The sequence below is a fragment of the Eptesicus fuscus genome, chromosome 21 (genome assembly GCF_027574615.1).
Source record: "Eptesicus fuscus isolate TK198812 chromosome 21, DD_ASM_mEF_20220401, whole genome shotgun sequence".
NCBI classification, from domain to species: domain Eukaryota; kingdom Metazoa; phylum Chordata; class Mammalia; order Chiroptera; family Vespertilionidae; genus Eptesicus; species Eptesicus fuscus.
The window spans coordinates 9189161-9202789 of record NC_072493.1 but is presented as its reverse complement, the minus strand read 5'-3'; the positions used below and the strand labels follow the sequence as shown (position 1 = coordinate 9202789).

General features: G+C 48.2%; 1 protein-coding gene across 7 annotated transcripts; it reads right to left on the bottom strand.

Moving 5' to 3' along the window:
* Nucleotides 1-824: 824 nt before the first annotated feature.
* On the bottom strand, nt 825-11709 carry ATXN1L (ataxin 1 like). 7 transcript variants are annotated; one of them, XM_054710308.1, is made up of 5 exons: nt 11605-11709; nt 9694-9761; nt 9474-9584; nt 6752-8466; nt 825-2038 (listed from the first exon to the last, which is right to left on the bottom strand). In XM_054710308.1, exons 4-5 carry the CDS (start codon nt 8348-8350, stop codon nt 1961-1963), a joined length of 1677 nt encoding a protein of 558 aa, XP_054566283.1. In that variant the 5' UTR covers nt 8351-8466; nt 9474-9584; nt 9694-9761; nt 11605-11709; the 3' UTR covers nt 825-1960. The 7 variants fall into 7 exon arrangements, 6 of the variants coding, with proteins under 6 accessions (XP_054566283.1, XP_027999099.2, XP_027999097.2 ...); XM_028143298.2 differs by having other exon boundaries at nt 825-8469; XM_028143296.2 differs by having other exon boundaries at nt 825-8466.
* Nucleotides 11710-13629: the final 1920 nt, after the last annotated feature.

Below are 13629 nucleotides of genomic sequence, written 5' to 3'. Positions count from 1 at the left end.
GGACATTTAACCCTTTGCACTCGCTTGCTTTTTTCTCGATTCCTTTATTCTAATGCTAACCGTGTCGAGTCACACTTGACACCCGAGTGCAAAAGGTTAAAAGGAAGTATTTAATTGAACCAAATGCCTTTTTCTCAGAGCTCCTTAAGGAAGGCCTACTTGGGATCCTTCAAAATGGTTGTGCATTCACTATGTGTCAAAGATTATTCTGAGCATTTTACATGGATTATCTCATTTAATTTTCAGAACTATAATAGACTCAAGAGTTAGATGCCTGGATTTAAAATTCTGCACTGCTATTTAATAGCTATGTAACTTCAGGTAAGTTATTTGACCTCTGTCTTGGTTTCCCCACCTATAAATTGGAAATAATAGTATTAGCAATAAATGATGGTTAATATATAATGCACTTAAGATAGTTTGTAGCACACAGTAAATAGTAAGTGTATCTGAGTCACTCACTATCTTGTATATGAGTGTTTCACTTCTACCAGTGGCAAGCTTTCTAAGAAGCAGTAACTATCATTGCAACTGACTTATTCCAGCAATTTCTGGCAGTATTCCTGAGGAGAGACTTTTACAGGTCCTTTTGACTGATTGTAGTAGTATCAAAGTCTATAAGTAGACTTCTGGGTCTGACATACACAGCAACAAAATGTGCAGGCCATGCTTCAGGACTAGCTCACATAGTCTGCCCAGAGTCCACCACATGAAAATGGGCAACATCTGCTCTCTGGTACAAGATCTCCCACGAAGGGTTTCTATCCCCCACCCAATGGCCATCTTCTAATGCTAGGATAGGAAAAAGGCGCAAACACCAAAAGGAAAAGCTAGTAGTTTATATAGATAGATATATAGATATATAGATATTGATATATATTGTGTTTACATAGTCCACAAGTTAAATGCAGGTATCCATAAGAAGAGCATTAACAATAAAAATACAATCTGTGTGTAGCCAAGTACAGAGACTTAAAATGGTAAAACAGCAAAAAGGATCTCACAAAAGTACAAATATACAGTACAAATTGATTTATTTAAAACAGTTACAAAAAAGCACAACAAAATAGAGATTATCCTTAGAATTATTAATGCTTTGTTAAAGATCAGGTAGGATTAGAGGGTAAGAAATGGTATGGGTGGGGGGAGCACCTGACTAGTTCTAAGGCTTTAGATACAATGCGGTTGATTACATATTAATTCAGCCATTACATACTGGGAATGGTAGTTGGGGGTCAGTAATTTATCTACAGGGAAATCCTACACCAATCAGATCCATCCAGACCTCCCCAGTGCCGACCTTCTCTATTCCTTGGGACTCTAAAGCCAATTGAATGACATTCCCATCCTTTCTCCACCCCATTCCATATTCATATATTCTTCCCTCCCCTAAGGTGCTGTGCAAGCTGAGAGCAGTTTGCTCTCTGCAGCTGGAACATAGAATTTTGGCTACAGGGATCCTGTATTTGACTAGGAAGGTTGTAGGGGACAGCCTTATTTTTAATACTTCAAGTTTGCCATGAGAACAGTCGGTTTCTCCCACAAGATTCTCTCAAATGTGAGTATTAAACAAATGAGGGATGAACTCTGCCTTCAGTAATACCAGCAATGCACTAACCACTCACAGCTCACAACTACGTGCAAACTCCCTATCCAGGGAGTGGGTGTAAAACCACTGTGTCATCAGCTCACGCTCGTGCTCTCTCTCTCTCTCTCTGATGAACCTCAGTCCCCACGACAGAAATAAATGCTTGCAAATTTGACAATAGGTAAAGGCACATGGGCTGCTGCCACACACACTGCAGGCAGGAACCCAATTTGAGGCCACCTTCACTGCTGAGCATTTGCAGTTAGAATGGCTTTGGGACCACACAGACTTTTGAGTTTGCAATCTAAAGAGGGAGAATCTAGGCTTAACAGAACTATTAAAGAAACTTTAGTGTGAAAAGTGCATTTATTACTACTGTTCCTGCTGGGGAGGTTCAGCAGGGCAAACCACACCACTTCTCTTCCTTCTGCCCCAGGCACTGTGCATAGTCTGCAGGTAAGGAGAGAGTGCAGTCAACGCTAGCATCTCGAGGGCCAGTGTTATCTCAGGCCCAGACCAGGCTTCTGGTCCAAACAATGATCCTAGAGTTGAAAGAGCAACTGACAGCTGCAAAGACCCAGGTGCTTATTTTATTATTGCATAATGTGGAAGGCCTTCCCTACTCCATGGAAGCTTGGAGGGTGAAGGCTTCCCAGCAAAGGGCTAATAGGTTCCTGGTCAACATCCAACTTAGCAGTTCAGCTCTTCAACTGTAGTGTACACTTTTTCCCATCTGGAAAGTATTGTAGCTTCAGTGTGGTTTAGTAAACTTAGCCCTAGGAGGCCAAGAAGCCTCCCTAAAACTTGGCCTCTGCCCTATTTACTTGGCTTTTAAGACTGTGACCTAATCCCCCATGGCCAATTAATCAGGTTATCTTTACTCAATCAGGTTATCTTTACTCCAATGGACCCAGGCCCTTTCCCAGTGATTCCATGTCCATCCTCATCTCCAGTGTGATCACTCAACTCTTCAATATGCCTGCCTGCTGCAAGTTTCAATCATACCACCAACCTGTGCATCTCCTATGAGTAAAAATTAACCCCACTGAGCGGAGCTATTTCAAACTTGAAACCCTTTCCCAACCCCAGACCAGATGAACTGGAGCCAGATGAACCTCCCTGGGATGCTGGCACAGGTCCTAACCTGGTTCCCCATCATTCATTTTTAAAAATAGGATATAAGATACCACAAAGGAGAGAAATTAATACACAGAAAACACCCACTAGTAGGACCTGCTTGTTTCTTCCTCAAGACACTCAGATATTTGGAATCAAAGGGCTCCTGATAAGCACTAAAGACACATCCCTTTGGATTCACCAGCCCGACAGCAGCAAGCCATACTATTCCTAGTCACCGAGACTTTGCTATAAAGTAACACTTGCACAGGTGAGAATGAAAAGGATGCCTGGATTTCACGTATATGGCCAGAGACATGGAAAGACAGAGAGCTGTAAGGGCAGCAGGCAGGACAATGAGCAGACAGCAGCAATGGCAAAGCAGCACAGACCAAAGCCCTTGGCATGATTAACTGGGACCAAGCGTAAAGAAGGGTCAGTCCAGATCCGCTGGGGCCCCTCCGCATAGATACGAGTGCTCAGCTCTGAACTCTCAGGCTCTGCTTCCCTACATAACCTGCTCCCTACATAACCCCCTCCCCACCACCATGTACACTAATCTTGATAGGAATGATGATCCAATACCCATCCTTTACCTGGTTCCCCTACTTTCAAAGTGGTATTTCTACTTTGTGCCAAAGTTAGCAGTGCTCCTTTCTATCCCTAAGCTCTGGGAATGTCCTACCCCTGACAAGGGACTGGCTCTGGCCTTCTTCAATTGCCTATTCCCCCAAAAGCTGACAGCTTCCCACTAAAATGCTCACTCTCTCAAAACCACTTAGATCTCTTGCAAACTTATGAAATTCCTATAAGAATGGAACGCTGTAAGTTACTCTTACTCCTCATGCCTGGAAGACTGAACCAGAGGGAAAAGGCAAAGGGAATGCCACAGCTCTGACCAAGAATTACAGCACAGAGCTTCTTTTTCTGGGAGACCATATTTTACAAAAGACCCCTCTGCAGCTGAGCAAAATCAAGTATTAATGTATATTACATGTTCACGGCACAGTATCAGGGGAGCTGCTGGTATTGCCTTCCCAGCAAGAGACAGAAGAGGAACAGCATCAGAAAGGGCAGCGCCCAACTTGTCAAGGTGCACGAGATTTTCTTTCCAGGATTAAGTGGAACTTACCAAGCTGGGTACAGGAGGGTTACTTGATTTAAACTACTTGGCAGGTATCTAGTTAGATATAGATCTGCTCCCATAAGGAAGCTCAGTTGGTGTCCCTGATGGACATTTCTTGAGTGTCTACCATGTGCACGTCACTGTATTCAGTTGATGAACCTTCCTGTAAGAAGGATGTTTCTGCGAAACCCATGCAAACAATAATCCCTAGGGATGAGTTGCTCATGGAACAGCCAGAGAGAAGACCTTCTCCAAGGGCCATCATCTGAGAAGATTCCTCAAGACTCAGCCCCAGAGGCCCCCACGTAGGAAGTAAACCAAAGAAAGCAGCATTCAGAGAGAATGGGGAGCAGAGGAGGGAAAGGGCATGATCCCAAATGAGTACAAGGCTGAGTGCTCACCAGACAAGGCTGGTGTTGGTTCTGAGGTGAACCAGAGACTTAAGTACTTGCGGTCAGGTCAGCAGCTTCCTTTGGATGAGCCTCCAAAAGGCGACTGACCAGGTAACTGCTCTCAAGGAATAAAACAGTGGAGTGTAGGGCTTGTGAAAAACAAGCCAGTTTCAGCCACTTTGTTCCCCCAGGAGAACAACCTTTAGCACCTGAACACTAAGAATGACTCCATTCTCAGAACTCCCCCTCCCCCCAGGAGGTAGGTAAGATTATTTATCCCCATTTGGCAGCTGGGGAGGAAGTGAAAGAGTGAGAGGTCACAAGACTTGCCTAAAGTCTTTGACAGAGCAGAGATCAGACCTCAGAGGTTGGAGACTCCTGATGACAGGCCAGGCCTTGACCCATCCGAAGACATTTCTAAAGGAAATGCCAGGATCATACCCTGGGAGAAGCCTCACCAGAGAGCTGGGTGGACAATACCCTGAGTTGCTTCAAGAGTCTAAAGACCCCTGAAATACAAACAAAAAACCCACCCACTCACCTGAAAGCTGGTGGGGGAGCCTAATTCTCAATACCCAGTAGAATCCCACAGCCTGAGCTGCTGCTAAAAGTTGTAAAAAAAAAATGTGGGTTTAAGACACAGAGGGGCAAATGCAACTAAGATTGAAAATACTCTTTGCAGAGGAATACCCCAGCACAAAATGAAATCTAGGTGACTTCAGGTATTGAAACGTCATCAAGACTATCCCAGAACCTTAGAGCTGGCTGGAAAAGGGGACGGCTAGGAGAGGAAGTGGAATTAAAATGGGAGGAGCTATGTAAAAACTGCCCTGCCAGGTGTATTTGCCCTGACCCAGGGTACAGTTCTCTTCTCGTTTCTCCACCAAGCTGTTCTGCTGCAGAAGGGACATGATTCTTTCTGAGTTTTTAAAAACAGCGAATATAATTGAAGGGGAAACCAGGGAGACCCCTACACACCAAAAACTAGAGGTCTTGGTCAAAGTGGACAAAACCGGTTTTGCAGAAGGGGAAAGGCAGTGCAGCTACAAATTAGGCCCAGGTCAAGAAACCATGCAGAGGGGTTAGGGCAGCAGAAGGGTGGGCGCCACGCAGGCACTTAGGCACAACACAGACAGAGGGGTGCAGGGCCTGGGGGAAAAGGTCCACTGGTTCTTCCAGAAGTTACCATTACCAACTAGATTCAGTACAATTTTGTAGCAGGTCTGGCATGCTGGGTAGGAGGAGCTTTGTTAGGTCAGCTACCTTTCCAAAAAACCTGCCTAGAGCCCATTCAGTCTGGCCATATGGTCTTTCTCCCAAAGTCCCCTGACTGGGTCCCCGCCAAAGCATGACTTCACTCTGAACCTTGGAGGGGCTTCTCTCTCTCCTGGTGCTAGAAGTTTGTGGAAGGAATGGCGAAGAGAAATGGAAAAGGGCTGAAGCAGGATCAACCAGAGTCCCGCAGATGAGTACTCCTCCCCCACAAACCAGCCACAGACATCTGTGTAACAAAATTACCATTTAAAGTGCACAGCTCTCAAAAGAAGAGTTCTGGGTGGGAACCCCCTTATTCCAACCATGGGGCCTCCTGCCCTCCCACCACAAAAAAGGAAAAAAAAAAACAAAAAAAAACTTCAGACAGTTGAACTGCTACTATAAGCTGTGGATCATCATTTTTGGCTCTTTCTTTGATCCCTCCCTCTGCCACCTGCTCCCAAAACCTGATTTTCCCCTTTTAGGAGCTGGGGATGGGGAGGAAAGAACAGGGAGGCCCTGATATTTGGAATGTTTCTTATTCTGCATGCACCCCCTTACTTCCTGGGCCCAGGCCTGCTGCTCCCCATCACAGCATCCTCTGGGGGCTGTCCTAAAGGATGCCACAGGGTAATGAGCAACAGACCCTGCCTTGGGAGGCTGCCTTCATGCCTCCTCTCCCCTCACCTCCCGCCCCCAATCTCACTGCCAAGAGAGCCATTCCCTGCTCAACATGTGCAAATCCTCTGCCTGCTCGCGGTGAGGCCCAGTTCTGGGGTAGAGCCCAGTCTGGTCAGGGAGAGAGGTTCATTTTCCTGCATTGGAACGCCCTTCGATGGACAGCTTTACCTCCTGTGGAATGAAAGAGGGACGGAGCATCGCAGCCCGTGCCTCCTCCCCTTGCATGCTGTATCTTTGGAAGCTTGGAGCTGGCCAGCAGGCCTGAGCACCAGGCTCTGGCTGCGAGGGCTCTACCATTCGGGAGCCCTCGCCCGATGGCTGGCTCTTCCCCTCACTGTCACATTGCTCTCTGGGTCCCAAGACTGTCCTCTCAGGCCTTTCTCGGGGGGTGCCCAGCTGGCCTGGGGGAGCACAGCTGGCCTGAGAAACTGAATTACTGTTCAAGCTCTGTAAACTGATAGAGATGCAGACATCTCCCACCTGTAGCCGATGGCAGGGCAGAGAGAAGAGCTGTGCAGTCCGCCCAGGGCTGCAAGAGGACCAACCCTGACCATATACAAAAAAAGGGTGCTCGGGGGGCACTTCGATGCTCACTTTGCTCTGCTGCTCACCAACCACGAAATGCAGCATGACAAATCCAGGCCACTGGCTCTCCTGAATGTCCACGACTGTGCTAGAGTCAATCTTCAGCCCCCCGCTCACTTCGGCACTGCGCACAAAATCCTGGGTCTGGAGGTCCTCCACCCGCTTCAGCTCCCCTGTAGCCAGCTGGATGATGGCGCCTTTCATGAAATGGGAGGGCAAATGGGAGGAGGTAATGGGGGGTGGCGTTGGCTCCTTGTCTGGGAAGATGGCTCTGGCCTGCGTGTCCAAACTCGATGCCACCAGGATCTCCGAGCCCATGGGCAGCAGGCCTGCATCGGTTCCAGTGGGCACTAGGTTGCCATTGGCTACAACCATTGCTTTGGGTAAAGGTCTATGTTTCACCGGTTCCTGATGGGACTGAGGGCAGAACCCCCGGGCCTGGTTTTTCTCGGCCATCTCTGCTGGGTTCCTGGCTGCCCCTCGCCCCTCGCCCTGATGGTCAGGGGTATGATGGGACAGGTTGAGGGGGCTAGGCTCATCCTTCCTCTGAGCTGCCACCACACGATAGTCCTGAGAAGCTAGAGCGCCAACCACCCGCTGGACCTCGAGGTCGGTGTCTGGGGTCCCTCGGTGTGCTGGCACCGCCACCTCTACCCGTGCAGTCTGAGAACCTGAAAACAACTGTCCATCCACCACACATTCTACCACTGGCACCGGTCCCTGGCCGTCGCCCTTGTTGTTGGGGGAGTCGAGGGCTTCACTTTCCCGTCTGACTAAGTTTCTCTCTCGCTGTCTCTGTCCATTGGCAGGGGCTGCTTCCAGAGCAGACTGACCCTCCTGAGGGGTAAGAGCTGGGCTGGCACCAGTTGGAAGGGTTTCATGCAAGGTGTACCCAGCAGGTAGCCTGGACATCTGATAATAAACGGGCATCCGGCCTGGAGCGAGGTCCAGTGGCTGAGTACTGGAGTGATGCGGCAACTGCCCAGGTGGGGAGGTGGCAGAGGGGGTTTTGTTGAATGAATGAGCCGGGGATGAAGCCTGGGGGGGAGGAGTGGTTCCTTCTGCCAGGAGCGAGGCATATGGCACAAAGTGTGGAAGGTGGGAAGTGGCAAGGTTGGCAGACGGGGAAAGGAGGGGACTCGGTAGGAAGTTAGGTGGCACAGCATAGGGAAGGCTATAAGGAGACCCAATAAACTGCAGAGAGGTGGGTGGGAGCTGAGCATAGTGGATTGAGGGATAGTGGATTCCTGGATGTTGAATCAGTGAAGACGCTACATTAAATGTGGGGGGCAAAGGGCTCATGTTCACCACAGATGGGAGGCCAGTTGGGGAGAAGGTGGCAGGTGGCACAGCCACCTTATACAGCATGCCATACTGGTCCACCGTCAGACCAGTGATGGCCTCAGCTCCATCACCCCCCAGGCTGACTCTGGCTCCTGCCTGGCTCTGCCCTGCCACCACAACCCCTCGGGACCACTCAGAGGCATCACTGGAGGGTGTGTGGTTAGTTGAGCAGCTGGTAGTTCTCCCCATATCCTCGCTGGTCACGGGGAGGTCTCGTTTCTTTGGTGGAAGGCATTCCTGACTCCTTTCATGAACAGGTTTCATATTGCTTTGTGATGTTCCTGGAGCCTGGAAGGGGTCGGCTTGTTCCTTGGGGCATCAGAAGGGGCTTCTCTGTGGTTCCCCTGAACCCTCTCTGCTGCTGGCTGGGGCGCCCACATCTGCTAGGGAACAAATCAGAGGCAAAGAAAAGTAACCTAGGGGTGAACCAAATCAAAGGAAATAGCAGGAATTGTGCCCACGCAGGAAGATGTAACAAAGAGGACTATTGGGAAAAAGGAGGTCTGAGAGAGGGCCAGACAAGGATGCTACCTCCTTACTCATTCAGCCTAGGACATGAAAGAAACAGTCATAAAACCACAGAGCTCCAAGGACAAGCATTCAACAAACCCGGAGACCAACAGCTTCATGATTAGTTGTGCCTCTGATGGGGACTTGACTATTCTCAGCATTCTTCCTAAGAGGGAATTGAACACATGGTCTTTGCTGCTGGCTCTTTCCTCCCAAGTTTCTTCTTTTGCCACCAAAGACTACTGTGCTATCTTCTTTCCTGAACATATGACCTCATCCTCACTTCCTTTTGCCAGCCTAATTTGGATTATGATCTCACCTATTCCCAGTCCACCACCCCAGGCCTGATTAAACTCTCATTCTCTTTTGCCTCATATCACCACCATCTCAAGAACCCAGGTGTAAATAAGTCCTCAGGTCTGCTTGTGTCTTATTTTTTCAAACCTTGCTCCCTAAATCTGTTATGAACATTAGTATCCTTTGTCCCAGGAAATACCACATTCAAACCTGGGCTCTGTGGGGAGAGTGATTGTAATAGTGTTCTACAATTTATTTGTTTTTCCTCCTCCCCAAAGAGCAACAAAACTCTTCTGACCTCACATAGACTTCGTGTTCCCTAGTCTGGCAATTTAGGTAAATGCACAAATAAAAGTGGAAGACTCAGCTTCTTTTCTTCTCATTGACCACCTGCAGTTTGCTTTCTTCATTCATCCCCTTTCCTTTTTCTTTTGTCAATGGCTCCTTTTCCTCTGAAGGTGTGCTCTAGGCACCGCTTCCTAAAATTCTGATTACATTTCTCCAAATATGCCTGCTTGTTACTATCTTAGGTCTGTGTGATTGGTAAGAAAGTTCTTTCTCCCCTTTCTCTTATCGTCACCTTTCATACATGCTTTTGTCCATTGTCATAAAGTATCTTTTTGGTCTGAACACTTCAATGCATATGAACTTTGTCACCTATTTCTTCCAATCAGGCTCCAGTGGTTTGGATCTGAAAAGAGATTTCTATATTACAGTCTGTTCTGTTTTTTCCACTGTTGAATCCCAGATTTTTTTTTTTTTTTTTTTTTGCAACAAGGTATCCAAAGCGCCTGTAATACCTGAGCTTCCAATGGTGCTTCTGAGCAGCCGTAGTAAGAAGCAGTGTTCACCCCGCTGGTGTGGGAGCCTAGAAGACAGACATAGGGATAAAGTAAACAGGAGCCTCACCTCTGACCCCTCCCAGGATCATCAAGAAAAGTAATTCCAAAGCCACAAAGACATTAAACTCCATGAATCCTTGCCTAGTACTCTTCTCTAGAGGTAACAGCACATTTATCTGTAGGAAGACATCCCTGGAAAAAATTTTCCATGTCAAATCTCATTGTTTGCCTTAACATTAGATCCTTCATTCTCTACCTGTACCTATTCCCCAAAGGTTAAATTTACTTCCGATCCCAATTTAGGTAAATGCACAAATAAAAGCGGAAGACTCAACATTGTTCCCAAGTGAACAAATGGGAAGCAGGAAAAATCAACTTCACAGAGTTCACTTTTATTCAGAGCTGATGAAAACATGGTTGTGGAGGTTATTTAAATGAGAAAAGCGGCACTAGAGAGAAAAGAACAATTATTTATGTTTCTGGGGCAGAAAAAGAGGTCAGGGGGGAGTTACTCAAGGGGAAGCCTTATTAACAGATTTTCAGGATAAAAAAAAAAGGTCTCCTGTGTGTGTGTAAAATTTTCTGAGTGACAACTTTGTACAAGTGCTGAATCAGGGAGGACAAAAATGAAAAAACATTGCCTTGGTCCTCATGCAGCTAACCGTGGGAAAACAAACTCGTGCCAAACTGTCAATATCTGAATCTACACATATGCCAGAAACATCAAGTGCTGAAGAACAGAGCCTTAATCTCTGAATACGCCGAAAGCAGTGCTGACCAGGACTCAGAAACTACCCATTCTCCTGCCCAAGTCCTCAGGAACACTGCAAGCCTCAAACCAAACTGAAGGCCACCTTTCTCTCTTAAGATTGGCCCAGTGGGGATACATACAAGAAGGTGATGAGAGGAGAAACCAAGGTGGAAAGACAAATTCTTAGTTCCATAAACACAAGTTACACAATGGGCACAAGTCGTGCAATCCCTTCTTTGCTGGGCAGTTCCAGTAAATGGGAAGCAGTCCCACCCAAAACGGGGGTCACATCTTCAACCCTGGCAGGAGCCTTGCTCCCTGCAACTAAAACATTAAAGAAAACCTGCCTCTGGGTCACTGAGGGGTTAGCCAAACACAAGCTCATAAAAGGACTGAAAGAGGCAAAAGGTCTGCGGGAATGACAACAAAGAGCCAAGCCTGTGCACCAGGTTCCCACAGCGGCTCAACACAGTTCGGAATCTGAAACCTCGGCCTCTGGAGGGGCTCAATGAGGATTTCAAAAGGGGAAGACGCGGCCGGCTACCCTGCTAACGGGGCAGGGGGGCTGCTCCAGAGCGGTGCCAACGCTGCCAGCAGAACCAAAGAATCAAGAGGCTGAACCCCGCCGGGGACCAGAATTCGCTGAGGGCGAGAGGTGCGCCCGCCAGCAAGAGAGGAGCTTGGGAGACACTGGGGGGTATGGCTTCCTGGGATCCCTCAATCCTTGCTCCCAAAAGGGTAGGGGCCGAAATTGGGAATTAATTCAACGTTTAGAGTGTGTGGTACGGGGGGAGGGGGGTCGTCCCTTAAAGCAGAGGGGCAGGGGAGAGGGCCCGCAGGTGATGCTTCCTTGTTTGGGGGCCCCTTCCTGCCCCCAAGGACTCGGGACACCCCGGCCAGAGGGATCACAGCCGCGGGGTCGCCGTGGCCCGAGGCCGCCCCCCGGACAGCGTCGGAGGGGAGGGCGCGGGGGTCCGAGCGCGGCCTCTTTCGCCGCCTCGGTCCGCGGTTCGACGGGGCGGCGGGCTCCGGGGGCCACTTCCTCCGGGGCCCCAAGCCCAGGCCCGCTTGGCCTCCGCGAGGCCGGCACAGAGGCCCTCGCTCCTGGCGACACTCACCGGCCCATCTCACGGCGCTCTTCGGGCTCCACCCGCTCGTGCCGGAGCCGCCGCCACCGCGGCCGCCGCCATCCCCGGCCCCGGAGCCGCCCCACACCCAGCGCCCCCCCCCCGCCGGGCGCCCGGAGATGACGTAAAGCGCGTCCCGCCCCGGGCGCGCGGAGATGGCGTCACAGCTGGGCCCGGAGAGTGACGCCCAGGAGCCCCCTCCACCTCCCAATCCCCGAGGGGGATGGGGCTGGCCATCTGCCTGTCACCTCCAGCGCCTGCTCCGATGGGAAAATGAAATCTTCCCCATGGGGCGGGGTCACGTGGATAGGGCTGGGCCGGGCCCCCTCAACTTGACCCCACAATGACCCTGCAGTCTTGCTACTCCAGTAAATTCTAGGGGTTCCTAAGCTGAACCCTGGGGTGTGGCTATTGGCGATCCCGGGCTTTCTGGGCCTGATTTCTTTCTTTCTTTCTTTCTTTCTTTCTTTCTTTCTTTCTTTCTTTCTTTCTTTCTTTCTTTCTTTCTTTCTTTCTTCCTTCCTTCCTTCCTTCCTTCCTTCCTTCCTTCCTTCCTTTCTTTCTTTCTTTCTTTCTTTTTAATATATATTTTTATTGATTTCAGAGAGGAAGGGAGAGGGAGAGAGAGACATCAATGATGAGAGAGAATCACTGATTGGCTGTCTCCTGCACGCCGGGCAGTGGGGATGGAGCCTGCAACCCCGGCATGTGCCCTTGGCCTGAATGGAACCTGGGACCCTTCTCTCCACGGAGCCAAACCAGCTAGGGCCTGGGCCTGTTTCTGAAGCCTCCTCTTGGGAACCTCAGGAACGCCCCCTCCCTCCTCCCCAGGCCACCAGGCCCAGGAGAATAAAGACATCCCCCTGGAGACCCAGGGTGGAGATGGGAGCTCTTTAAGAATTCAGAAACGGCCCCGCCTACGAACTGAAGGGTCCTGGGTTCGATTCTGCTCAAGGGCACATGCCCGGGGTTGCGGGCTCCATCCCCAGTAGGGAGCGTGCAAGAGGTGGCACGATCAATGATTCTCTCTCATCATTGATATTTCTATTTCTCTCTCCCTCTCCCTTCCTCTTTGAAATCAATAAAAATATATTAAGAAAAAAAAGAATTCAGAAACCTCTCTGAGGGGATCTAGGGGGAAAGTGAAACAAGTAGTGGGAGACTTGTGAGAAATGAGAGGAAGGGGTTTAGCACAATGGAAAGCAGCTTAGTTTAGTGGAAGAGGGCTTGACCAAGTCATTGCCAATTAACTACCAGTCAGCTTCATAGTAACATGAACTTCTGATGACCTTAACTGAAAAAAAATGGACACCATTGGAATTTGTGCTTTGATTACAATACATCTATGTAAAAAAAATAGTAAGTCTGATTACAGACAAAAACAAGCTAAACTGAGAAAAAAATATGTTTAACTGTTGGAGAGACATTGGATTCTGAGTGGATTTTTCTCCTTTCAGTTTCTGCAAACTTTGCTCAATAAATAATCGTTGCTTTTTGGCTGATTTTATTTATTATTATTATTATTTTTTTTTTTTTTTTTTTTGGCTGATTTTAAAAGTACCATCTGTGCCCTGGTCCCCATTGTGTAGCTATCTGGACTTAGGAAAGTCATTTTACTACTTGACTTGGGTTTGCACTTCTGCAAAATGAGAAGCTTAAACTAAATGAAGGGGTGGGAGTAAAATGTAGAAGAGCTCTAAACATTTTAAGTTAAAAAAATAGGCAAACATGTACAGTGCAATATAATGTATTTAATGTTAAAAGACATATAACATAGTTGCATATGTATCTGTATAGAAAAGGAGTGGAAGGAAGTGTAACAACTAGTTAATGTTGGTTATCTTGGGAGAGGAAAGTGGAATTAGGATGGTGGCTGAAAGGAACAAAAGGAACTTACGTTATTGTTTGGATTTTTAATGAAAATATTACCTTAGAAATATTAAAATAAGTTAAAATAAAAATAAAGTAAAAAAATACAAATAAAGTATATGACCTCTAAGATTCTTTCAAGGGAAT

Excerpts from the sequence above, each read along its gene's own strand:
- ATXN1L (XM_028143298.2), bottom strand. The coding sequence starts at position 8,350 with ATGAAACCTGTTCATGAAAGGAGTCAGGAATGCCTTCCACCAAAGAAA.